We start from the raw sequence: 27,427 nt of genomic DNA, 5'->3' as shown, positions 1-27,427 counted from the left end.
TGTGTAAGTTGTAACTCTAACAATAAGTATAATTTGAACTCATATATGTGTGTAACAGTAATTGTTTTTTAATGTACTCTTGCATATACACGGGGTTATATACTAGTTACAAATAATAATTTGATATCTTATGAACCTATTTACAAATTTACACAATATAATCCCAAGTCCATATAAATTTGTTTTTAGAAAAGTATACATAATTCCACTAGAAGTTCTCTTAGATTACTTGATACAAAATTGACAGGTAGGGTCGTGTATCTATGGTTTACTCCCTAAAGATGGGCCTTTTGCCATGGTGAGGTTTCATGTTATAAAAAAAAATAATAATAATAAAAAAGGAAAAAGTTAACAAATTCTTAAAAAACATTGATTTAGAAAATATTTTTATAAACTTTTTATGGAAAAAGAAAAAAAAAAAAAGCTACTGATTTTTTTTTTTTATAATTTTTTATATTTTCCAAAAAAATAATATAAAAAATTTCTTAAAATTGTCCATTAATAGATGCTCTAAAGGCACCCATTAACTAAACTCAAAAATATTATATATAATCAAATTGCATCTTATGTTTACAAATTTATTTTCACATATTATTATGTTTGAACTTAATACACTTAATAGTTTAGCCTAAATTTTCGTTTGAACATATTTAGTATTATTTACTAAATAAACGAATATACGTTTTTTCTTAGTCAAGCTTCAACCGCTTTTTCAAATTAAGGGTCCGTTTGGATTGAGCTTATTGTTGCTGAAACTGAAAACTGAAAACTGAAAACTGAAAACACTGTAGCAAAATAAATTTTAAATGTGTAATTAGTACCGTGGGACTCATTTTTAATATTTTTTTAGTGCATGAACAGTGTCAGCACAGTGCATGAACAGTATATTTACTGTTCATAATAGTAAATTTTGTCCCCCCAGAGTCAACAATTGCGGGCCAAAAAAAAAAAAAAAAAATGGAGAAAACGTAAACTCACCAAAACGTGGACGCAAACGCGGAGCGCAAACACGGCCTAAGCCTACCACAGCACCACCGACTCTTGTACATAAGGGACTTTTTCAATAGTACTTTCTACCGGTTAATAACTAATTCTACTATGTTGGAAATTGAAAACAAATACCTCGTAAAAACCGCTATTGTCAAACATAGAAACGACAAAGCCGTCTTGTTGTATGAGGGCGTTGGACAAGGTTTTCAAAGTTCAAACCAGCTCATAGTTACATTTCTTTGAATTTCTTTTTCTTTTTCTTTTTTTTTTTTGCTGAATTACATTTCTTTGAATTTCTTACCTTATATTTTGGCCTATTTATATTTACACCCACTTGTTGCAACATTTTTAAAATTGGCGCATATGCACACACGTTTTGTTTTGTTTTGTTTTTTTTTTTTTTGGGGTTAAAATTTCATGTCAACCAAGATTTTAAAAGATCAAATGCTCGTAGTTTATATTCACACTAGTTTATTACTCATGCATACACAGATGTAGGGGTCCAATACACACACATATATATATATATATATATACATAGAGTATTACATAAAAGTAATAAATTCTATTTGATATTTCCTTTAAGTTATGAATTTGTATATAAACATAAGGTCTGTTTGGATGGAGGGGGGAAGGAGGGGGAGTGGAGAGGAGTATAGTAGAGTTTGCTAAAAATAAGTTAATTTTGTGTTAAATCTACTCTACTTTACTCTACCCCCCTCTCCCTCAATCCAAATGGATCAATAGTTCACACATAATTGAAGTATAATTGGTTGGATGATTGGCATGAAATTGAAGTGTGTTCAAAATATAAAGATACTTGGCATCAAATAATATGATATTTAAAATGACACTTGGCATAAAATTGAAATGTAATTAACTAATTATAATAAAATCTGGATTCTTAATTGAAAATTTTCTCAATTTTTGCACGTATATACCTAATAAGTATTAGCATTACACATTTATAGTATTGCTTAGAAGCATAGTAGTTTGAATCGATTTTTTCCCCTTCTTCTTCTTAGTTTAGATACATGAATTTGATTGTATTAAATTTCATGCCACTAATGATTGGATCATAGTGTAAGACATAAGGGAAAATTTAGCAAACTCTATTAGTAGACTAAATTGGTTTTAAATTTTAAACAATATAATAATATTCTTAATCTGTTGTTTTAAAATTTGTGTCTGCATATGCCCATCAATTTATATGATTTGGATAAATTTCATATTAACCAAATTTAATTAACAGTGAATTGATATCTATTTTAAGATTGATTTAAAATCAAACTAAACCAATTTAGTGGCTTGACAAGTATTCTTAGAGTCCATTTAGTTGGGGGCGATTTTGGGGGATGGAAAATTGGGGAAAAATAGGAAAGAAAATAAATAGTTGAACTGTTGAAGTGTTTGATTTGGGGCGGGGGGTGATTTTTGATTTCACCCCGGGCTCACATTTTGGAGGGTTTTGTTTTCTCTCCTTTTTTTTTTTTTTTTTTTTTTTTTTTAGAGGTAAACGTTCAATTGTTTTTTCTTATAAATGATTTGTTTATGTAACTAGTCGCTAACCCGTGCGATGCACGGGAAAACTATTAGAAAATAATAAAGCATACATATATTAAAAGATAATTTAAGTTCATGTGTGCTTGCAAGGGATACATACCTAAATAGTTCTTGCGGTAGAAATAAAAGTCTTATCTTTGAGATAAAGAACCGATGTAAACAAACTAACCTTACATAAAACAAATTAAAAAAAAAAAAAAAAAAAAACATAAAACTGATGTCACAGGAAATTCAGCCACATAGTAGTAATATATAAATCTCTTAAAACCTAAACCTAAACCTAAACATAAGGACTAAATATATAAACAAACTAACCTTACAAAAGCTGAACTTTATAAGCTAAAATCTATACCGTGAGTTGTAGATCTTGAATGCTATACCGTGCGTTTAGGGCTTCCTACATCTGGAGAGAGAGAGAGTTTGCAGAAACCAAAGAAAATCTCTCTATAGTTTAAGAAACACAATATACTAAAATCAAAGAGATAAAATTTTCAGAGGACAAAATATTATAGACAATTTAAAAGAATTTTGGTTTAATTCTTGAACACCGCAATTCCATAAAATTCATACTAATAATAATATTTTATGATAGCGCAGTTAGAATTTTGGTTTAATTCTTGAACACTGAATTGGAAATTGATTATATGAGTATTCAATGGTGAACAAAGTACTATGTATTAATTAATATATAAACAAAACTAACCTTACAAAAATTGAACTTTATAAGCTAAAATCTATACCGTGCATTGTAGATCTTGAATGCTTTAGGGCTTCCTACGTCTGGAGAGAGAGAGTTTGCAGAAACCATGACTTTATATTTCTTAACTTGAGAGAGGGGTAAGGTTGCTAGGGTTTTGTAGATCTTGAATGCTTTAGGGCTTCCTACGTTTGAAGAAAGATAGAGTTTGCAGAAACTGTGGCTTTATATTTCTTAACTTGAGAGAAGGGTAAGGTTGCTAGGGTTTTGAGGAGTTATAATTTTTATTTATTTTTTATTTTTTAAATATTGTGCTGATGTGGAAAATTGTGGTGCCAGCAAAGGCTTCGGTTTTATATATATATATAGATAAGGATGAGAGTAAATTTATACCAACACAATTTTTTATCATCTTGTTTTCTTCTCAACCAAATAAAATATTTTTTCATCTTACACTCCCCTCCTTCTCTCCAACCAAACACACGAGGGAAAACTAAATATTTTTCATCTCCCAACCAAATGAAGCCTTAAAGACACATAAGAAATTTGGTTCAAATTTGGATTACATAAAAAAGAAACTCATTGATATCATCATACAATAATAATAAAAAAAAAACAATTATTATAGAATGAACAATTATTTGGAGAGCCTGTATGATATTCTTCCTATGAAGGTAAACTTGGTACATGAATGTTTGAATGCATCAAGAAAAAAAAAAGGTGGTTCATTCTCTCTGAGTCTCTGGGGATGTATTGCAGTAAGAGGGCTATGGTATATTTGCCAAAGTACTATTCAGAAGACAAGCCAAATACCATTAAAACCATACATTCAGTGTATATGTCTAAATCCAGAAATGTAGGATCAGGGATACTTAATGTACTAAGTGATAATTATCAATATATATTTTAGAAGAAAGGTAATTGTCAATATAATACTCCGTATTGAATTTATAACTTTGGTTTATGGGAGGGGGCAAAGTTATACATATGATGCGAGACTATCAAAAAGTTTTAAATTTTATTAGGTAATTAAATTGAAAACCATGAATTCTTAATGATAACGTAAAAGTAAAAGTTTGAGATTGACATTTGAGGCAAAAGTACATTAATCCATATTCTTTTTACTGTACTTAAGAAACTTGATTTTTTGTTTGCTTTTGTGCCATATATATCTATGAAAAATTTGGACATTTAGAAGTCAAAAAAACATTTGGGTTTAAAAGAAATTTGACAAGAAAGTATGAGAATCAATGATCACAAATAAGCTAATTAAATCCATTATGAAAATTGAAAACATAATCATTTTCTTTTTCACTTGTAAAAGATAGTGGAAACTCATCAATATTTGTCAACTCCATTTATAATGACTATAGATCACCATTTAATTAAAAAGCTTAAAAGAATAAAAAAAAAGGTGCAATATTCCAGTTAAAGAAAAAGTTGAGTTCCAATCTTATCAAATAATATATTCGCCTCTTCTAACTTGAGCTCACTTTGATCATGGAGACATGATTAACCATGCAATAGATTAGGAGTATTTCATGGTCCGATTGATCGATGCTGAGCCAATAAAAAAAATAAATTGTCTTAGGGTCCGTTTGGATTAAGTTTATTGTTGCTGAAACTAAAAACTGAAAACTGAAAACGGAAAACACTGTAGCAAAATAATTTTTAAATGTGTAAATAGTACTGTGGGACTCATTTTTAATATTTTTTAATACGTGAACAGTGTATGTACAGTGCATGAACAGTATATACACTGTTCAGTGCATGAACAGTATATACACTGTTCATAACAGTACATTTTGTCTCCCAAAGTCAACAAATGCGGGCAAAAAAAAAAACAAAGCAAAACACAACACTGAAAACGTGGACGCAGGATTCATCTGAATCCAAACGCCCTCTTAAATCGTACCATTTTTTAGATGACATAAAATAATGTCATTTAATTTAATAAAATAATGAAAGAAAAATTAAATAAAATGACGTTATTTCATTTAGAAGAATAATATAAAAAATAAAAAAAAAAAAAAAAAAAAACTGAAATGATGCCATTTTGCCACTTCCCATTTCTAGCAACCTTTTGCTCTCCTGTAAAAATCCGCTAGGGGGAATATAGTGAAGAAAACTGGCAAATTAATCGGACCAATGAACATACCTCCAATTGATATGCATATCACCGCGTAAATTTACAATTAAGGGGTTTGAACCATTTGATACCAGTTGATTTTACTAAAATTTTTGGACCAATTGGCCCTAAAAAAGCAGGAAAATTTTTTTTTTAAAGGAAAAAAAAAATTAAAAAGAAATTTTGAGGTGATCTCTCTCTTTCTGCGTGTGATTTGGGGAAGGGGGTTGGAGAGTAGCTGAGTAGGACATAGAGTGCAACACACCATTTTAGATCAATCTTTTTTTTTTTTTTTTTTTTTTTTTTTTTTTTTTTTTTTTTTTTTTTTTTTTTTTCAAATTATAGACAAGGAACAACATTTAACCCCCCCAAAAAAAAAAAAAAAAATGCTCCTAGGTCTTAAAAACGGGCTTAGTTGTGCCTTCTAAGACAGGCTTGGGAGTTGGGATGGAATACACATATATATTAAAGGAGAAAAAAGCTGATTGGACATACTCCTAGCTTTTAAAAACTAAAAAAACAAAGGGGATAAAGCAGAATTGTATGTTTTACCATAAGATCTACAGGTTTTGTGGTAATACAAATCATGAAAATGAGAATCTTTTTCAAATATTAATGGTTCTACATCTACATTAAAGAAATGATAATGAATTTGATGTAAAAGTAAATGATTTGTATTAATTACATGCATTGACTTTCCCATTTCATCGAACCAAAAAATTCAACAAACATAATGTTATATATATATATATTGCTTGATTAAAAAAAAAGTTCTATTGATTTTGGTGACGCTTTTGGCACTATCCTATATGATCTTTTCAAAAACTATTTATATAAAATAATGATATTGCATTATGATATTATTTTCGAAGATATTTTTTCCAAAAGAACAAAAAATATAATGATGTATCATATAAGTTTGAACAAATAAAGTTACACAAGTCGGTAGAGAAAAAAAAAAAATGTACAACAAGAGATTCAGAACCCTCAAGTTTCCATTGACTATGACAATTGAATGTAGTTGCAAAGCAAGCCATGACATATTGTAAATCTTAACAGGCTAAACCTAAATTCATAGAGAAAAATATTAAAGACTTCACATAATAATTGGTTACGGTTGTTGTTGTTCTTTTAATTTATTTATTTTTATTGCTTTTGACTTTTTTTTTTATACTAATTACGATGTCATCAATAATCCTCAACCATATTGAAATTCTTTTTGTCTTAATTATCCATATTAATTCTTATTTTATTTTGAAATCAAAGATAGAATTATCCTCCCATCAAAAAAAAAAAGAAAAAAAAAAAGAATTATCCATATTGATTCTTGAGTTTTTTTTTTTTTTTTTTTTTTTTTTTTTTTTTTTTTGAGAAACTTGAGAAGATGATTCTTAAAGTTGAAACGAATAGATCAATAAGTCAAGACAAGTGTTTGATACATGTACATTTCAACGGATCCAATGTACTCGAAGCTGGTTCCAACGAATCACTGCCATTGGTCACAGATGTATGCATGCATGGATTTCAAAATTCCAAAAAGTAAAAACGAAATAGAAGAAGTATATAAGTACAAATCTCAAATATAGGGAGTTTGAGGGGGTACAAATGAAAAATCACAACTGAGGGAGACATATTAATATTATTAATTATTATTCACAAATACATTACGTCTGTATCTGCACTGTCCCCAGACATCTCAACAATCGGCCAAAATCTAGCGTATAGCTGTATACAATTGTATTTTACCTTTCACCAAAAAATACAAAATAAAAATAAAAAGCTGTATACATATATTTGTAAAAATATTTTTTTTCTCTTTTTTTTTGCCTTTTAAGAACACAGAGTAAGTTTAATGAATTTGATAAATGTGGTTTCAAATTGGGTCCAGTGTTCTATGCACTGGATCCGATAGAATGCTACCATAAGTTCAAAAATTAAACGTGACAGTATTATCAAATCCTGTGCTTAGAAGCATTGGGCCTAAACCTCGCTTCTGTAAAGTAAACTGTAACGTCTAAGTTCCATTCATCCTCTTATTATTTATGGGATATTCAGACTCTCTTAAGACTAAAAACTAGAATACCACTTTCATCATATAAAAAAAGAAGAAGAAAAACTTATCCATAAAAAAAGAAAAAGAAAAAAAGAATACCACTTTCATATATATATATATATATATTAGTATTTCTTGGTATTTTTTTTTGAACTTCAAAACTCTCACAATTTTTAACATTGGTGGGGTCGACAGTGTGGAACCCACTTAATGTTCTAAAAAACTCGTAGTATAATTTCTTTCTATTCTTTATATTTTCTTCTCGGTAGATTTCTTCCCTCTTCTTCTGTGTCTTTGTCTGTGAATTCTATCTGTCTGTAACACTTTTTTTTGGGACTCTCATCTCAGGCATCACTTACTGCTTACAAGTTACAGTTCATTTGTTGTTTTTCTATCCAAAGCAGAATTCTTGGGGTATCAATGAGATTTGCAATCTTGTTTACCTTGTTTCTTGATATTTGGGATTGATTGATGTGGAGGTCACAGCCAAATCTTTGTTCTTTTGGATTGCTTTGCCAGTAAGTCATTCACTTTATATTTTTCTTTTTGGGGTTAAATTCTTGAGCTTGCTTTGAGCTAAAAATGGGAAGTTCCTTTGTGAAACTTTGGTCTGATATGGAAAATATTTTGAAGATATTATTTTGTTACCATTTGTAGAATTGACAAAGGTTTATTGGGGTAGCTTTAAATACTGTATATTGGGATTATGGGGTTTTTTTTTTCCTTCTTCTCAGTTTTGAGTCATTGAATTTTCTTGAATTATTGTTGACATGTTTGGTCAGTTGGAGTTGTTTTCTTGGTGGTGGTAAAGATTCAAGATTTGGGTATTCCTTCTCTGCTCTTGAACAGTTAAAGTCTAATTTTTGATTATTTTCTTCTATATTATTTGAATTCATGGTATATGTGTATTGGTTTTATTGGATTCTTCTTTTTGTTGTGATTGTTTGGTTTAGCTTAAGGTTGTTCTACTATCAAGTTTTGGCAATTGATTCTGCCACAACACTATTTGAATGAGTTATGGACTAGAAATTTGGATACGTTATTCTGTTAGATGAATTCTGTGCCTGTCCCCGGGGAAGATTTGTAGTTTTTAGGCATGGAAAATTAATATCTGGGTAGTATAAAGTTTTGAGTGTTTGGATGGCTTTGATTATTTTGGCAACAACAACCAAGCTTTTTAGTCCCAAAATTTTTTTTTTGGGTCGGCTATGGATTCTTAAAGGTTATGCAAGGTCAGCCTTATGCATTCTTTTCAGTCATTACTTTTGATTATTGAATGTTCTAAATTTTAAGGATTTTTGTCAATATATTATATTGTATGGTTTATATAAAGTCCTCTTGTCTTCTCTTTTTCCTCTCATACTTGGCTCGTTTATGCATATATCTTGCAACTTATTTTTTTATTTTAATATTTTGTCTATTGGATTTCAGTTTCAAGGGGTGTGTGTGTGTGTGTGTGTTTTTTTTTTTTTTTTTTTTTTTTTTGTGATAGTTGGTTTAGTGGGTGGGAGATTTCATTGGAGTTTCAATAAATGGTTGGCAACTTTAGGACTTCTAATGATCCTTTTACTTATAAAAGTTGTTAGAAATAAAATACCTTGTATATTAATTATACTTAATCCTTATTTTCTTTATATCTGTAATGTTTTCTTCTTATTTTTGTGTTTTAGAAGTGTTTTGTATGTGATGATTTGGTTTGTGCACATGGGATTATAATTATTAAATTGAGTTTTGACAAAGTGATTATTGTTGTGATGATTTTAGTGATTTTGGATTATTATATTGCAAGAGTAGCTGGTTTATTTACTTGTTTGTTAATTGATCTTTCCCTTTTGCTTGACTAAATAGGTGATCAATGTTGGACATCATTTAGAAAAAAAAACTACTTGCTGGATATTTCTGTCGTAGATAAGATGTGTAGTATGTGTCATAATTGTGGTGTGGAATTGTCGAAGTTGGAGGAAAAGAAGAGGCAGGAGAATGGGAATTCTTTAAAACTAGACCCTGAAGGCCCCATCTCGTATTGTAAATTTTGTGGGAAAAAGCAGGAGGGAGAGTTGATAAAGCGGGATGGTGCCAGTCCATACACAACACCAATGATCAGTCCAAGTACTTCATCATCAAGCAGTGATAGCTTTGCATCTAACTGCAGTAAATTTCTTTCCTTTTATTGCTTTGATATATTTTGGCTAAGCTAGATTAACATCTTCGGCAGTGTTGGTGTAGTCTAATCTAATGCTTTCTCTTATCTTCTGCTGTTACAGGTGAGTTTTCGGTTGTTGTTAACTCATATGACAGGTATATATCCTCTCTGCTGATTTTAGGTGCTGGTACAGTATTTTTCCTTACTTTTTTGAATGATGTATAATATTTCTAATTCTGATTGTGTTAGGGTTAATCGAGAACAAAGTACAACAGGTGATAGTCAAGAGAATTGTAAAAGGATGGAAAATAACTTAAAGGAAAGCAATAATGGTGATGATCACATTGTAAGAGATGTGGAAATACAAACAAGTAATGGTCAAGAAGCAAAAGAAGAATTTGCTGGAAATCATGGCAAATCCTCTAATGATGATCAACTGGATGCTGAAATTTGGGAACCTCCTGAAGCAGAAGACCCAGAGGATGACATGGAGGGGAGCATGGCTTATAATGATGATGATGATGATGAATGTGGTGATGGCACTGATTGGGGCAAGCCATGTTCTTTGAGTCGCTTTAGAGATGAAGGAAGTGGGAGTTACAAGTTTAAAGTGGAAAAACAAAGAGCAATGGAAGAGGTGACAAATGGAAAGTTCAAGGCCCTCGTATTCCATCTTCTTAAAAGTGTGGGTGTTGCCTCATCTGGGGAACATGGTGAAAGTTGGGTGGATATAGTTACTTCATTATCATGGGAAGCTGCTTCATTTTTGAAGCCTGATGCTATTGATGGTAAACCAATGGATCCAAATGGTTATGTGAAAGTGAAATGTGTTGCAACTGGTTCTCGCAGCCAAAGGTACTAGTAAAGCCCTTGGATATTGAAATTTAATTTTATTATTCATCTGACTTGTAGAAAGCATTTCTTTGGCATTAGAAGTTACATGTCTAGTTAGGGGAACAAATAGTATACTACTGTACTGATGTTATTAAGTGTTAATTACATTAAAGTATATTGGCTGCACATTTCCTAATATTCATGCCCTTCAGTTAACCTGATTGTTATTGCATATTTTTGGTTCCTTAATTTATATTTCTTCTTCAATTCGTTAGACTCCTTAATAAGGGAAATGCATATGTTCATGCTTCCAAGTGACACCAAATGGCATTTAAATCATTCGGTACATTTCCACTTGGCATCAGATCACCTCACAAATGTCAGTTAGCAGATGTGGGCTGATTCTCTTTTTTCCTTAGTTGTATAACATCTTCTCTCCTCTCCATTTCTTCCCCATGGATACTTAATTCTGGGTTTGATGTTGCAGCCAAGTAGTGAAAGGTTTTGTCTTCAAAAAGCGTGCTGCTCACAAGCACATGCCGACTAAGTACAAGAATCCGAGGTTGTTGCTGATCAGGGGTGAGCTTGGTCAGTCTTCTAGTGGGTTGTCATCATTTGCTTCAATGGAGCAGCAGGTAACTTGATCAGAATGTCCTTAATTTTTGCATCTGGAAAATGTAGTACCTTTTCTAATTATTTGCTGGCAAACAGGAAAAGGATTATCTGAAGTTGCTCATTGAGATGATAGAATTGTGCCAACCAAATGTGATTTTAGTAGAAAAGTGTGTTTCTCGTGATATTCAGGAGTCTATTCGTGCAAAAGGAATGACACTAGTCTATGATATGAAGCTTCATCGCCTAGAGAGAATTGCCCGTTCTACTGGCTCACCAATTCTATCATCGGATACTTTGACTGGTCAAAAGCTAAAACAATGCGAGTCTTTTCATATTGAAAAATTTGTGGAGGAACATGCTGCTTGTGGTGATGGGGAAAAGAGGCCAACTAAAACATTGATGTTCCTTGAAGGCTTTCCTACACGTCTTGGTTGTACGGTCAGTTTTATTACTTGCCATTATAGTTTGTTACGTGCATTCTAGGGTAGGTCTTTTGGCTGTAGTCCAATAATTATGGCAACTTGGTGGTGAAAGACATTAGACTCTTACTCTTGTATGCATGCATTCACTTGTAGCATTTGTCTGCTTCCTGGGAAATATTGTGATCTCATCTTTTATGCAATAAGTTGGTTTAAAGATTTGTTAATGTTAGCAAGTCAATAATTCTGGGGTACATTTCCAGCAATATATCCATCCCTACCCCCTTCACCCCAATCCCTTGGGGGGCCCTTGACCATTGTGTATAAACAGGATATCATGTATGACATAAATGAGTGTTTTAAAGTGATAGCTAATAGTTCTACACTTGAATGAGGTCTTACGGGCTCAACCTTATTGGAAAGTATTTTTATAAGTAATAAGTTAACTTCTAACATTGTATTATTTTAAGCGATAGTAGAAAAACTTTGAAGTTGACAAATATGCATTATATCCTTATTCACTGATTTAATATAGCCTTCTTGAAATTGGTGCCATAATTCTCAGACAAACACTTGACTTTCTTCATGACATGACATTGCAGATTTTGCTGAAAGGTGCACACAGTGATGAATTGAAGCAGATTAAATGTGTCGTGCAGTATGCTGTTGTTGTGGCATATCATTTAATTCTTGAAACATCTTTCCTTGTTGATCAGAAGGCAATGTTCTCTACAATTCGATTTCCTGACGAAGTGAATGTCTTGCTGACTGATCAACAATCCCCTAAGCTAGGATCTAGTAACTCAAGTGTTCCTAGTATTGAGGTAAGTACTTCCACAAATGAGTCATGTGCGGTTGATATTCCCATATCCAATGGATTCCACGAAGAAAATACCCAAAATTCAAACTTAGAATCTAAAAGCCACTCCACATTAACTTATGAGCCATACAATCCAGCTATTTTCTCTGGGTTGTCATCTCTTTCAGCTTCTCTAAAGAAAGTTATAGGGGACAGTTTCCCTCATGCTGCCTCTGCTTCGTATCAGTCCCTGTCATCATACTTTGGGTTCAATGGAGGGCAATTCAACGGTCATGTCCGTAAACCTATTTCTCCATCAACAACTCCAGAGGGAGTTTGCCATTGTGATATGGAATCTAAAGGCAGTTCTGATGAAGAAAACTCATCTGATGGTGGGCAATTTCAAACTTCTTCAGGATACACTGAAGTCCCCATAGAGATGCAAAAAGATGGTGGTAATAGTGAAGAGCAAATGCAAAGTAGGGAAAACATCAATGCAGTGGTGGATTCTCGAAGTATTTTGGTTTTGATGTCTAGGCGGAATGCTGTAAAAGGGGCAATCTGTGAGCAGAGCCACTTTTCTCATATCATGTTCTACAAGAATTTTGATGTTCCTCTTGGAAAGTTCCTGAGGGATAATTTACTTAATCAGGTTTCTCTCAACTCCACTTATGAAGAGTCTAAGACATTTTTGCCAGTAATGAATTGTCACTTTGTATATATATGCTTCTAAATGAGTTAGGCTCTTTATTGGGTTTGACTGTTCATTTTTATAATTGGAAGAGAATGATTCTTCACTATGTCAGGTTCCGAAAGTCACTTTTGTGATTTCTTCAAACGTAAGGTTTATGCTTTTAAAGAGCTGACTCACTGTCTTTAGGAGGGGCCTTGTATACTTCCTATGTACTGCCCTACTAGGGCCTTGTGCTTTTCTTTCTCCTTTTCTCTTTGAAAAACAAAATCTTACTTATCAATGACAAGAAAAAGTATTAATGATTTTCAGTGCTCGGACTTAAGTTACCTTCAGTTCCATAATTTGGTGGGTTAGGATTAGCATCAAAATTTGTTTAAAATATAGCTTGCACTAAATGAAGATGGCACACTGACAGAAACTGTTGCATATGCAGAAAAGCCAGTGCACCACATGCGGTGAATTACCAGAAGCTCATTTTTACTATTATGCACATCGTAACAAGCAGCTTACTATACAAGTTAAACGACTCCCTGAGGGAAAGCATTTGCCTGGGGATGCGGAAGGTAAGCTTTGGATGTGGAGTCGTGCTAGATGTAAACCTGGGAATGGAATCTCAAAATCTACAAAAAGAGTGTTGATGTCCACTGCTGCCCGTAGTCTGTCATTTGGAAAGTTCTTGGAGCTCAGTTTGTCTCACCCCTCTTCATCTAGCAGATTATCCAGCTATTGCCATCCTCTTGAAAGGGACTTCCTCCATTTCTTTGGGTATGGAATGGTTATCAGCTCTTATTGCATGTTTTAATTCTAGAGTTGTATGGGAAATGATCGAAAATGAGTTTTTCTTGCGTTTGATTCTTGGTGCCCCTTGTAATGTATGATTAATAATGATATGTTTACTGTAGTAACTTGATTCAATAATTGCAGCTTAGGCCCCATGGTCACAATGTTCAAGTATTCTACAGTTGCAATATATAATGTTTCTGTGCCTCCTCGGAAGCTGGAGTTCAGTAATTCAATTAGACAAGAGTGGCTTAGGAAAGAAACTGAGAATGTATGGTCTTTTTTTATCCCCACTTTTTGGTTTGCGATAATGCTTTTTTTTTTTTTTTCCCACTTTTTGGTCTTTTTTGATAATGCTGGTACATATAATTGTGTTACCACTCCAATTTTTTTAATTTAATTTCTTGTCTTTATCTTTTATTTTGTTCAAGGTATACATGAACGGGATATTACTATTCACAGAGACTGCAAACTTTTTGAACAAAATCAGATCTCGATTTGCTGGCAGAACTCTGAACTTACAAGGCACCTCATTAGACTTTTCTGATATCGAAGAGATGCTTAACCAGGAAAGATCTGAGTTTGAGGTTAGTTTTCCCATGGTACACATATTTGACAGTTTACTTCTGTAACATGCAATACACGGACTATCAATCTTGTGTTTGTGCACCTGGCCCATCTGTGTGCCTATGTTACAACTTAGTGCTACTAAACTTGGTAATGTACAAGCCTAAATGAAAAATAGTTAATTTCTATGCATTTAATATTTGGGGAATGTTTTTGACCGTCGATGGACTCTTATCATTAGATATATTGCTTGGTCCTTGCCATGACTGGGGATTGTTTTTCCTTCTAGTTTCAAATGTAATGGTTGTAGTAATTTTTTTTTAGCTTGAAGTTCCTCTACTGGACATTTGTTCTTTTTATACTAATATAAAATATATAGGCAATTTCTTCTTCTTCTTCTTTTGGTTCTATTGATCATTGATAAACTCTTATCTTTTATCACTAGATATATTGCTTGGTCCTTTCCAGGATTGGGGATTGTTTTTCCTTCTAGTTTCAAAAGTTGTAATTTTTTTAGTTTGATGTTCCTCGACTGTACAGTTTTTCTTTTTATGCTCATATATAATGTAGGAAATTTATTTTATTTTATTTTATTTTGATATAAAACAGGAAAACATAAAGAGTGCTGTATCGAAGAATGGGAATTCAGACCAGGCTGTCTACATACCTCTCAACTTGAACCGATTATTATGGGAGCTTTTGCTTGAATCTTGCATTTGGGTTCGGCGCTTGCATTCCCTGTTCTCACCTGATCCAACAGCGAGTGACTCTAATGCCTTTGAGAGAACAATGCAAGAACAAGCTAAATCAAAGATGGATGGCTCTGCTGCTGGAGGAAATGAGGGAATGGAAACAATCTTGCAGAATGGCCATGTAGGCCTTGATGACGGTGTTGATTTCAAAGTTAAGTTAGATACATCTACAGAAGCAAATGAAATTCCAATAAAAGAAATTCCAGTTGAAGTTCAAGTTCAAGACTTGAGTGATGGAGGTGATGTATTAAATGCTTCTACTGTGGCTGAGGGTGAGATGCCAACTGTGGGTATAAGTACAAATAGATCATCTGACCAAGAGTTGGTTGCAAGACAAAATGGCTCTGCCCATTGTCAGTCTGCTGATGATAATTGTCAAGCAGTGATTCTTCCTTTGTTTGATCATCCACAAGAGGATAGAACCATTCCAGTTTCCACAGTTCTTGGAAATAGTGATTCTATTGCCGATTTACATGTATTAAAGAAGGATAAATCTCTACGATCCCTATCATCCTGCATAGAAAATTCGATTGGATGGTTCTGGACACCATTCTCAGAAATACGACAGATTGACATGAAGGATCTCCCAAAAATTTACTTGCAGAAATTCGAAGCTATCAGTAGATATACACAAGAATATATACCCACAGCAAATCAACTTATCACTGAGGAAGGCTCAAGGCTGCACATTCCTCTTGAAACTGATAATTATATTTTGTCAGACTTTGAGGGTGAACTCTCAAGCATAATTGCTTGTGCACTGGCCTCCTTGAAGGAACTTCCTGTTCAATCAGAAGTTCTTGATGAGGATAGTAGGAGAGAGAATGGAATGGCTGCTAAGTCATTTGAGAGTTTACACAGCCTAGCTCGAATATCCACCATTACTTCCCTGCGTTGGTCTTCAAATGGATTTTCAGAATCTGATTCAGTCCTTTCTACCCCTAGCAGTTCTTTAGAAGACTCTCGGTTCTCCAGTTTTGATGGGTTGAATTTGTTGGATTCTCTTGTTCCTCCAGACCCTTTTAATCCAGTTGTCAATCTGGTTGGGAAGGGTAAATATTCTGTAGCTTGTCTGTATGCCAATGAGTTCCGTGATCTTCGCAGTCGCTGCTGCCCATCTGAGGCTGATTATATTGCCTCCCTAAGCCGTTGTAGGAACTGGGATGCCAAAGGTGGGAAAAGCAAATCTCTTTTTGCTAAAACACTAGATGACAGGTTTATCATAAAGGAAATTAAGAAGACAGAATTTGATTCTTTTATGAAGTTTGCTCGGGATTATTTCAAGTACATGACTCAGTCATTTGAGTTAGGGAACCAAACATGCCTTGCAAAAGTTCTTGGGATCTATCAGGTTAGTTGGATTGATTTCTCACCTTTTAATGGCCTCACTTCTTGTTCTTAGCATTTGAATTTCTTCGCAGGTAAGTATAAGACAGACAAAAAGTGGGAAAGAGAATAGGCATGATCTGATGGTGATGGAGAATCTTACATTTGGTCGGAAAATTACTCGCCAGTATGATCTTAAAGGTGCTCTACATGCAAGGTACACTGCAGCAGCTGATGGTTCGGGCGATGTTCTTTTGGATCAGAACTTTGTCAATGACATGAATTCCTCTCCCTTGTATGTTAGTAATAAAGCAAAGCGTCTCTTACAACGGGCTGTTTGGAATGACACAGCTTTTCTTAATGTGAGTTTGCGATTAATTCTTTCTTTTAATGGCCCTATAATCTGAAACTGTATTCTCTGCATTATTTCCCTGCACCGTATTTAGTTCAAAACATTTTTCACAACGTAATAATATACTGATTTTGATAAAATGTGAAGCCATCCAGTGAACCCCAAGAGCTTTACTTCTTCTTTTTCTATCTTTCATTTACTCTTACTTCCTTTTTTCTTTATGGTGTTTTACTGTTTATCTGTTCATTCATGATGGATTCTAGTTAGTTCAACTATTAAAATCTCTTATTGTTAAATAAGAGACTTGGGTTTGAAACCCGTCTATGCTCTATACCAAAAGTTTCACATCCACAAAATATAATCTATTGGTTCAACTGACAATTACATATTTGCTCTATCTGCAGTCAATCAATGTTATGGATTATTCTTTACTTGTGGCCGTGGATACTGAGCGGCGGCAGCTTGTGTGTGGGATCATTGATTATCTGAGGCAGTATACCTGGGACAAGCAACTTGAGACTTGGGTGAAATCTTCACTTGTTCCAAAAAATGTTTTGCCAACTGTCATCTCTCCAAAAGAGTACAAGAGGCGATTCAGAAAGTTCATGTCTTTGCATTTTTTGTGTGTCCCAGATCATTGGTGCTCGGAAATATCCTCTCATGACCCTTGTGAACTTTGTAGTGTCAGAGATGATCATGATATTTCTCAACCAAAATCCCAAAAGGAAGAGGGGCTTAATGGTTTTTCCGCATGAGTCTCTTTATCTGTTGATATTGGTTTTTTAATTGCTGCTGCTTCACTCAAACTGTTCATGATACTGTAAATAGATGAGCATTTCAGATTATATACACCATCACCACCCTGTTATTCTGCGATTTTTAGCAAATTTCTGGGTTAGTTTCATTACTATAGGTCCAAGTCCATCTTGAGATAAGTTTTTGTAAAGCATTTGAGAAATTGTAGAGAGGTGCGGTAGTTTGAAAGAAAGAACGATAATTTGGAATCAATGAAAAGTTGCTTTTATTCTTGATGACTTTTTCTTAAATATGTTCTTGATGTATATTTTAAATCAATGAAAAGTTGCACTTATTCTTCTATCTCAAAGATGTTGTTGATGTATTTATGAAATTGTTTTTATATATTTTTGTCACTATCAATTAGCATTCTTTTTGGTAGAGGTTATCCTTACGTTTCCCTTTTCTTATTTTCCGAGAGAAAGTTAAGTAATACGTTTCCCTTTTCTTAAAAAAAGAAAAAAGAACAAGAGTATGTGTTATGAAAATTAAGTTTCATACGTATATTCATGATGATTTTTAACGGGTTGTAAATCCTATAACCCTTATCTGGTCTTTAACTGGCCGAGTAAACTCGTATTATCTGCATTTCTTTTTTTCACATAAAATCTTAATTAAAATGAAAAAAAGAAATGCATCATACTCTAAGTGTTTAGGATAGGATGGAAAAAAGTTTGAGTTGTGGAGTTAGTAGTATATTGTAATTATCTCTTTAACAAAAAAAAAGTTTTTGATTTGAAAATCACTTTAGTCCCATAATTTCAGAAAATTAATTGTAGTAGGTTGAAAATAAAGTGCTCCTGTTGTAGTATGTAAACTGCGTAATAAAGTTAAGAGAATAGTAATAAAACCATTTCAAAATTTACCCAAAAAGACATAATTATATTTATTATAGTAGGGTTATGCGTAAACTATGTAAGACAACGTTTATCCAGCCAAGGTAATTTAAAGAAGTTTGATAGAAGTTCTAAAAAAGACAATAGTATATTGTAGGAAATAATCGGCACTAAAAACATATTACACAAATTTTAATAAATTAAAAAAAAAAACTGCATCCCCCCCCCCTCCCCCCCCCCCTCCCCCCCCCCCCCCCCCCCCCCAAAACAACATATATAATGAATTCACATAAAAAAAAAAGAGTGATTTTTTGTTACATAGATGAGTAAAGAAAACCCGATATAAAGATTAAAAGAAAAGAAAATAAACGAGAAACCTTTTGCTATAATTTCTTTTATATAAACTAGTCGATATCCCGTCCGATGCACAATGCATTTTGATAAATTTTGTAAGAAATTATTTATGACCCATTGATTTCATGAATACTATTATTGGTAGTCACACTTAATCTATGAGGTTTTCTATTAAAATTAAATTCAAACTAAATACATTGGTGGGGGGGGGGGGGGGGGGGGATTCCTCTAATTCATGTAACCAAGAAATGTCACTAGATTATAGTGAAATTATTACCTACAAACGTGTTGGTTCCTGGGTGTCTTTCTTGTATTATTCATGTTTTATATATCAATTAGCTATAAAAATTTCTAGAATTTCATGATACAACAATAGAAAAAATGATGTCATAGTGATGCAATAATATCACAATTTAATCTCCAAATTTTAATTGAATTAAAAGTAGCCAAAATAGATCCTTACCAGGGATACGCATCATACAGAAAACCAAAAATATAAATTGGCACATAATATGAAAAAATAAACCTAAATAAATTACAATGCTACATAAGTAAAACCGTATACATAAAATCTAAATAAATATTTAAGACGAACGTAATATTTTGAAAATTAACATACCTCTCAGAAAGAAAAACAAAGATATTGTGAGAAAATTATGGAAGTTTAATTTTTAAGTTCAAAGAAAATGGAGATTTATACTGGACAAATGTAGAGACAAATAATATTTGCCCAATTCATTGAATTTGACTCTTACAATTCTACATTGAAGTTAGTATTATGTAGAAAATTGAAAAGTTTTTTTAATTCTTACATTTCCCATGACTTTTTAGATTCATCCGTATCAATTCAAAACATGTAAAGTTATTAATGCATACAAATTCTTTGAATTTTATCCCTACATTTCCCATGACTTTTTAAATTCATTCATAGTAATTCAAAGCATGTAAAGTTATAAATGTATACAAATTCTTTGAATTTTATTAATACATTAAAATAAATGCATTTGTCATTACTTAATAGCTTGACATAAATGCTAAATTTAGATGAGGTGGAAGCTTAAATGAGAAGGATGTCATACAATGTGCAACTTGGCAAAAACTCATACTTTCCCAAATGAGATCTCTGCTTTTATATATGTGTTGAATTGAATTGATGTGGAGACAAATAATATTTACTCAATTCATGGAATTCGACTCTTGTAATTCTACATTGAAGTTAGTCTTATGCTGAAAATTGAAAAGTTTTTTTAATTCTTACCTTATCCATGACTTTTTAGATCTATTTGTATCAATTCAAAGCATGTAAAATTATAAATGTATACAAATTCTTTGAATTTTATTCCTACATTTCCCATAACTTTTTAAATCCATTCATATCAATTCAAAGTATGTAAAGTTATAAATATATATAAATTCTTTGAATTTTATTAATTCATTGAAATAAATGCAATTTCCATTACTTAATAGTTTGACATAAATGCTAAATTTAGATGAGGTGAAAGCTTAAATGAGAAGAATGTTATACAATGTACCACTTGGTAGAACGTCGTGTTTTCCTATATGAGGTCATTGCTTTTATATATATATATATATATATATTGATTTTATTTTCTTTAATAGTAAAGTTTAAAAATAATAATGAAGTTCATTAGAAACAAACTCACAAACTGGGGGTGTTTTGAATAAAAAGAAAATTCCATTAATGTTGATAATTGAATACAATGATAGATTGAATGTTGGTAGGTGACGGTCTTGGCAGAGAGAGATCGAAGATTAACAAATTGATGATTGCAACGTGAGAGTGTGAGGCCAAAGATGCGAAGATAAGCCACAATACTAATAGAGGGAGGTTGGCCCTCACCAGACTTAAGAGGGAAAAAAAATTTATTGAGAAGAGCAAAAAGAAAAAAAAATGATAATAAGAAAGTGAAAGATTTGTGAGTATAATACTGTGAAACAAACAAAACAAAAACCAAAACCAAATGAGAAAATAATCTAGTTATTGACTTATTGTAATTGCCTTCATTGTACCCATTTTCACCTTAACATTTAACAAGAAAACAATCTAGTTATTGTCATTGCTAATATTCCCCCCTTTTTTTCTTATAAATATTCATAAAAGGATATAAAATTTTATTGATGAGAAAAACAGTATTACTAATAGTCCTATTTCAAGTTCAACCAATGCATTTTAAAAAAAAGGGTTCAACCAGAATGTAGCCACATTTTAGTTTAACTAACGTTGGCACTTGTGTTGTGTTAGTGTATCATGCACATTACATTTAGCACATATTGATATCTTTGATTGATTAAAATCAAGGAATATTATTTGTCTTTGATTTTGGTCTAATTAATGGATTTTCTTAAGTCAAATTTAGTTTTTATAAATAGTATAAAAACATAATTCTAAATAGTAAAGATGTAGTCATTAAGAACTTTCAGTTGAGTCCAGAGCTAAAATTTCCTAGTGATAAAACTGACACTTCATATTTGAGACTTATAATCTTGGTCATACAAGAAGCATGAGAGACTTTTGTTCTCTCTTACAAATTGAAATGGCAAAGCATAACTATTTCTTGCACCAAAAGCAAATGCCAAAAACTCATTGATGGGGAAGGAAACCTTTCTAAAGAAACCAGAATAAGAAAAGACCAAAAGAAGCTTGGGAAACAGAATAGCTTGTCCCCCTAACTTGAACAAAGAATCCCACTCTTCCATCCTCAGATGCTACTATAAACTCTCACTTGGAGTCATGACTCTGCATATCCTCCCTCAAAGATGGATAGCTCAATCAGCCAAGACTTGATTGAAAGCCATGAAGGTGATGATGGTTATTACTACCTTAAAGATGATGGCACTGATGAATCCTATTACATATATGTTATCAATGCAGTCCTAAGTGGTACTGCACGTCTAAATGTTCTATTACCCACAGCCACCATCCTTGCCTTCACCATTTTGGCTCCTCTATTGACCAATGATGGAAGTTGCACCACCTTCAACCGCTGGCTAATGGGTTTCTTTTTAGCCATTTCAGCAGCCTCTTGCATCTTCTTTGCATTCACAGACAGCTTTCGGACTTCCACCGGTAGGTTATATTACGGAGTGGCAACATTTAGAGGGATATGGACTTTCAATGGAGGCCAGAAGAAACCACTTATACCGTCCGATTATAGGCTGAGATGGGCTGATCTCTTCCATGCATCACTTTCGTTGATCGCTTTTCTTACTTTTGCAGCGTTGCACATTGATGTGGTACAGTGTTATTATCATAAACTGCCTAGGAGGGTGACCAACACTGTACCTCTTGTGGTTGGTTTTGCGGTGAGTTTCTTGTTTGTGGTTTTCCCTTCCAAGAGAAAGGGTATTGGGTATCCCTTTTTGCTGCAGAAGGACACTTCGTACTCAAGACGTTGAGAGAATTTTGCTTTTTTTCCGGCAGAATCCCAGAAAAGCTGTAGCAATTTTCTTGTTGAACACAAGACTTGTATAGCATTGTACCAATTCTTATATGATAAGAAACGGTGAAGTAATTTCTTTAAGAGCTGTAATTCCAATAATTCTCACTCTAACGGCAGGATAAGAGCCATGTTAGAAGTTGAAGTTTTTAAGTCAAACTTCAACGTGTTAGAAAAACTTCTAGAAATAGGTAGATCCGGGGAGGTTTAAAAGACTGAACATTCCAAGCATATTAATTTCTATTCATTCCTAATAAGATATCAGCTGATAATGAAAGATAGAAACTCTATTAAGAAAGAAGATTGCTATCTAGTTCTTTAGCATTAAACAAATTTCTTTAAGGGCTATGATTTTATAATATTTAACGAATAAAAAACATTGTAAGAATAAAAGGTAAAGGGCATTCAAGAATATGTCTCACATGACTGGTGGATCATAATCTTATCAGTAGCTAAATAGAATACAAGAGAATGAATAGAGAAATTAAACTTTGATTTTAGGTACAATGACAGCGAAGTGGAATTGATACACCAGGTAGTTTTCTTTTCTCTCGGACTATGGCTTCCTTAATCATGGGCAATTTCTGATGAACCTTTTTCCATACGTGATTCACAGCACCATCAGGATTAATTGGCCCAATACCTCCTGGATGCCCGTTGTCATATTCAAAAATAGGCTGAACATGAGCCATAATTTGTCGAAATTTATTCTTCTGCTCCTCAGAAAAGCTTTTGAGATAACCCACTAGCCAATTTGGCCTTAAAGCATCATTAACTGCCACAAAAACTGAGAACTCTGAATAATCTACCATACCTTCAAATGGGAGCTCAATGTTATCACTGACAATAACAGGTATACAGAGACTTTGAATGGCATCAAAAAGTCGGCATGAAGTGGGAGTGTCCCCAGCTGGGTGCAAGCAGAACTCTGATGTTCTCATCCCTCTAATTGACTGCTCCATCCCAGTAGCATTAGGGAAGCCTTCTTCCATAATAACACCTGGTTCATTAACCAACAGGTCCCACAATTTCTCTCGAACTATGCCTCCCTGTTAATGGAAAAAGATAATAATCAATGTTGCATGCATGGTAGGATATTCAGGAATATTCATAATCCAAAAAGGCAGCTGAAACGGGGAAACTCTTTTGTATTACTGTTGTAGGGTGTCAATTATTGTTTATCACACTAAAAAATGATAAAGAAAACATGAAATGTATTATGTATACTTTAATTCAATTATGAAGCAGGATAAATAACCTTGAAAAGTCTTCAATATAGACATCATCTCATCTATTTCACACAAGCATAAAACCTATTTCTAAAAATTGCCAAGATTGTCAATTGTTTATCAAAAGAGACACACAAAAAAATACATATAAGGAAACTAAAATGCCCTTACACCATAAAAAGTGTTGATGTATCACATAATAATCAAGAATGCAAATGATGGTAAAAATTGTCGAAGCAATCATAAGACAAGATGCCAAAGCTACCTATTCTGAGGTGTCCCAAGTGAAATAGAAACCTTCTACTAAAAAGAGCTAAGACATTTGCATGACAAACCAGGCAAGGCCATAAGGTGTTGTTATCGAGAGAGAGAGAGAGAGAGAGAGGGAGAGAGAAGGGGGGGGTGGGGGGGGAGGGGAAGTTTAGTCAGTAGAGAAAAAGTGACTGGAAATAAATATACATGTAATGAAGAGTATTAAGGCGATAAGGCAGGAGGAATTTATCTTCAAGTGATATTTCCTCCTATTGAGTCCAAGGTGTCAACATAAGATGCTGTTTTTGAGGCCAAGTACAGCTAAATTGAGGAAGTTGAACATTGCAGAACAAAGGAAAGCAGGAAACATAGCATATCAAACTGCAATAGAGATTTAGATGTTACTGACCCGGTGCCTATGTTTAGCCCCTTTAAAATAAAGAAGCGTTTGGCGTCTTTGGTCTTCTGATAATTGCAATCTAGGTAGTAGATGGGTGTATGGAACAATAACATCTTTGAGTAGTGAAACTTGGGTGTGTTGAATCATATCTGGTGTGCTACTATTGGATGATTTTGAGTCAAGCCGGAACCATCCGCCAAAATCTACCACAAGGAGAATAGCTGGGGCTATCTCAGCTCTGACATGCCACATTGCAACTGGGTCTGCCAAAGAATGCTTCAAGTTTTAACATAACCTGACAATCCAAAGACTAAACTATAAGCTGCTAAAACATACAACAAATCTTTTGTTTATTTTCTTTCTTCACACTGTCAAGCAGTGTGATAAATCAGGCAAAAAATGACTGTTTTCACCTAAATTTAGTTTTCACATTAATGATGAATTGATGATAACTGAAGTTTGAGTTTTCACAGTAGTCTTGAAAGATTTTGTTATAATCTACACTGACATCCACCAGATGATACAGTGTAGCAAAACTTGAACTTTGAACAGATTCAAGGAAATTAATTGTACCAAGTTGAATAAACATCCTATAGAAACTGGAAATATAAATTGGTTTGTCTCAAATAGCTTCATGTTACCCAAAATTCAGATGGATACAGGCAACCATTCCAAAATTTTAACTAAAACACAAAAGCAAACTTGAATTTCAGAGTTAAATGGTTTCTCCTACATTAAGGCATCTTCAACAATTTCAATTTGTTTATTTGGTTTTCCCACATACTCAAGGCATAGAACTTAGTCCAAACCCAACGGAAACTGTCTAAATTAGGTTTTCTAGGAGTTCATCAAGGGAAGTTAATGAAGATAAGATACATAACAAGGAGGTTAAAAGGTTCAAAAGGTGAGGAATTTTCCTCAAAGATGCACAGTTATTTTATGACTTTTAACACCTGATCGTTTTTGATTAAGAAAAAAGAGAAATATTGACCAAGCATGTATACCAGAAACTGGAACACATATTTAAGGCTCCTCATCGTCTAAACAGCTACAAGTCAACCATTGTACAAGGATCATTGCCACAAATAGGACAGGGGCCGAATCAAATTACACCTATAATGAAGCAAATGAAGATTATTAACTTTCACTGTGTGTATTGCACCAGATGAGACTCCAATTTCTCAGAATGCCCAATCTCAGCATCAAGTTGAGAGGATCCATTCAAAAGAAAGGATCTATAGGACCAAGTACTAGCTAGACAATTCAAACCCAAAAAAACCCAACAGATTAAAACCAAAATTTGTGGGGAATCTGGGGTTGGTTTCAACAGAAAGAACAGAAGCCACAAAACAATGATATGGAAAATAACCTAGCACCTACTAAATCACTACGTTTGCAAAACCAAAAAACCTCTAAAAGGTTTTGGAAGAAATGGGCACTCCTAGTCCTGGATCATTATTATTTTAGCCCAAAATGATCCACAGCCACAATAAGGGAGTGACTAATAACCAATGAGATTCTTTGTAAATTTATGATATCCAAACAGCCCCAATTATCCACCCATGTTATGATTCACTGAAATGTCATTTTTCCTCCTAACGAACAAGAGGGATTCAAATAGGTCTCTAAGAAATATCCAAGTTATGATTTTCAGAAAAGATAATCTCAACTCATTATCATTGAACCTGGGCTATTAGGGTAATTTTGATAATCTAAACATTATTCTAACATGCCATGTCCAAGGTGGCACCCTTCTCATCCTGGAAGACACAATCAACAATCTCATGCTAGATATTGTTCAATGCTACACTTTGTGCCATGTGTTTGAAATTAACTAGGGAACTATATGTAACTGTACTTAAGTTTTGCCCTTCCTAAAAATATAGGAGTACCTCAGTAAAAATATTTGCTCTCCACAGCATTTTAGTTGGGGATTAAAATGGTTTTTAATCAATTACATGTAATGAAAAATAGAGAGGAGAGAGAGGGCTAATTACTTCTTGCAAATATTAAGATTGAGTAATTAACTGGGATCAGAATCAAAGCAAAAAGATTCATATTTAGAGTTTTCCTTAAATGGGTCATAAAGGAAACAGCAACTTTCCTTCCTCAGATTCAAACACAATCATTGAATGTAAATGGTGTCCTATTGTTATCCTCAACCAATTTCTCAGAAACCCAACAAAGATTAAGCATTAATAGTAATGAACCCAAAAACACAAAAAATGGATCATCAAACTAATAGAACCAGTGAGAAAATACAACCCAAAAAAATGAATAAATAATAAATCCAAATATACAAATGGGATCAGAGTCAAATAAAGAACAATTCAAACTTAAGTTTTCCTTAAATGGGTCATTAAGAAAACAGAAATTATCCCTCCTCAGATTCAAACACAATCTTTGAATGTAATGGTGTCCTATAGTTATCCTCAATCATTTTCTCAGTAACCCAACCAAGATTAAAACATGCTTGTACAAAATTAATAATAAAAACATACCAAGCATTAATAGTAATGAATCGAAAAAAGAAAAAAAGAAAAAAAAGAACCCAAAAACACAAAAAATGGAAAATGAATCAAGAACAACTCAAAACACTAACATTACCAGTGAGAACAAAGACATGGTCTCGGCCACCGGAACGGTTCCAAGCTTGACTTTTGGTAACGAAATCGAGAACCTCTCTCTGCCTCTCATAGTCCTTGTTCTCATCAACCTTTTTCCTAAACACTCCCTTGTTTGTTCCAAGCTGTAACTCAGCGCTTAAAGTGGCAAAAAAGGGGACAAAAACGACATCAGCTTGGTTAAGATCGAAAACCCGTTTGGCAAACGAGCTGGTTCGTAGGTTGTCGGGGGTCATGAGGTCAGCCATGATCCAATACTCAGCGCTGTACTGTTTGATGAGTGGGTTTTCAGGGTAAGGAGGGAATTTGAGGTTTTTGGGGATGTGGGTTTTGTGGTGGGGATTATTTGGGAGACGAGAGTCGAAGGTGGAGGAGGAATAGTAGGTGTCTAAGAGGCCATAGTTGAGGGATCTGGGGAGGTCGGAGATGTAGACTTTGAGGTGGTGAAGGGGGGCTTGGGTTTGGGTTTGGGGGTTGGAGAAGAGGAAGAAGAGGGTGACGTAGAGAGTGCAGATGAGGGTGAGAGAGATGAAGAGAGTTGGGATTGAGCATAGGGACGGGATGGGCGTGAAGGTGTTCTTCAGAGCCATATTGTTGTTGTTGTTGTTTTTTTTTTTTTTTTGAGAAGAAGTAGTTGTTGTTAAGAGCGTCAGAGGAGGAAATGTATGGTTTTAACTAGGAAGTGGTATCCTTCTCTAAAAAAAAAAAACACACTAGGAAGTGGTATGATATACCAAAATACTAAAACTTTATTCATGAAATTAAAG

The 27,427-nt window shown here is 33.5% G+C and overlaps 3 protein-coding genes across 3 annotated transcripts; 2 read left to right on the top strand and 1 right to left on the bottom strand.

Moving 5' to 3' along the window:
- Positions 1-7,692: 7,692 nt before the first annotated feature.
- On the top strand, positions 7,693-17,743 carry LOC126713514 (putative 1-phosphatidylinositol-3-phosphate 5-kinase FAB1D). Its single transcript, XM_050413271.1, has 13 exons — positions 7,693-7,949; positions 9,280-9,582; positions 9,696-9,729; positions 9,824-10,429; positions 10,896-11,043; positions 11,120-11,461; positions 12,045-12,893; positions 13,369-13,700; positions 13,860-13,986; positions 14,147-14,302; positions 14,892-16,385; positions 16,456-16,722; positions 17,117-17,743. The coding sequence occupies exons 2-13, from the start codon at positions 9,345-9,347 to the stop codon at positions 17,465-17,467; spliced, it is 4,944 nt and encodes a 1,647-aa protein (XP_050269228.1). The 5' UTR covers positions 7,693-7,949; positions 9,280-9,344; the 3' UTR covers positions 17,468-17,743.
- Positions 17,744-21,475: 3,732 nt separating this feature from the next.
- LOC126698335 (protein DMP2-like) lies at positions 21,476-22,114 on the top strand. The gene has a single exon (XM_050395489.1). It carries the CDS (start codon positions 21,476-21,478, stop codon positions 22,112-22,114), a length of 639 nt encoding a protein of 212 aa, XP_050251446.1.
- Positions 22,115-22,516: 402 nt separating this feature from the next.
- Positions 22,517-27,300, bottom strand: LOC126713512 (probable arabinosyltransferase ARAD2). Its single transcript, XM_050413270.1, has 3 exons — positions 26,644-27,300; positions 24,046-24,299; positions 22,517-23,204 (listed from the first exon to the last, which is right to left on the bottom strand). The coding sequence occupies exons 1-3, from the start codon at positions 27,248-27,250 to the stop codon at positions 22,653-22,655; spliced, it is 1,413 nt and encodes a 470-aa protein (XP_050269227.1). The 5' UTR covers positions 27,251-27,300; the 3' UTR covers positions 22,517-22,652.
- Between the last annotated feature and the right edge of the window lie 127 nt (positions 27,301-27,427).

Source organism: Quercus robur, chromosome 2 (assembly GCF_932294415.1).
Source record: "Quercus robur chromosome 2, dhQueRobu3.1, whole genome shotgun sequence".
NCBI classification, from domain to species: domain Eukaryota; kingdom Viridiplantae; phylum Streptophyta; class Magnoliopsida; order Fagales; family Fagaceae; genus Quercus; species Quercus robur.
This window is presented reverse-complemented; position numbering and strand designations above follow the sequence as displayed.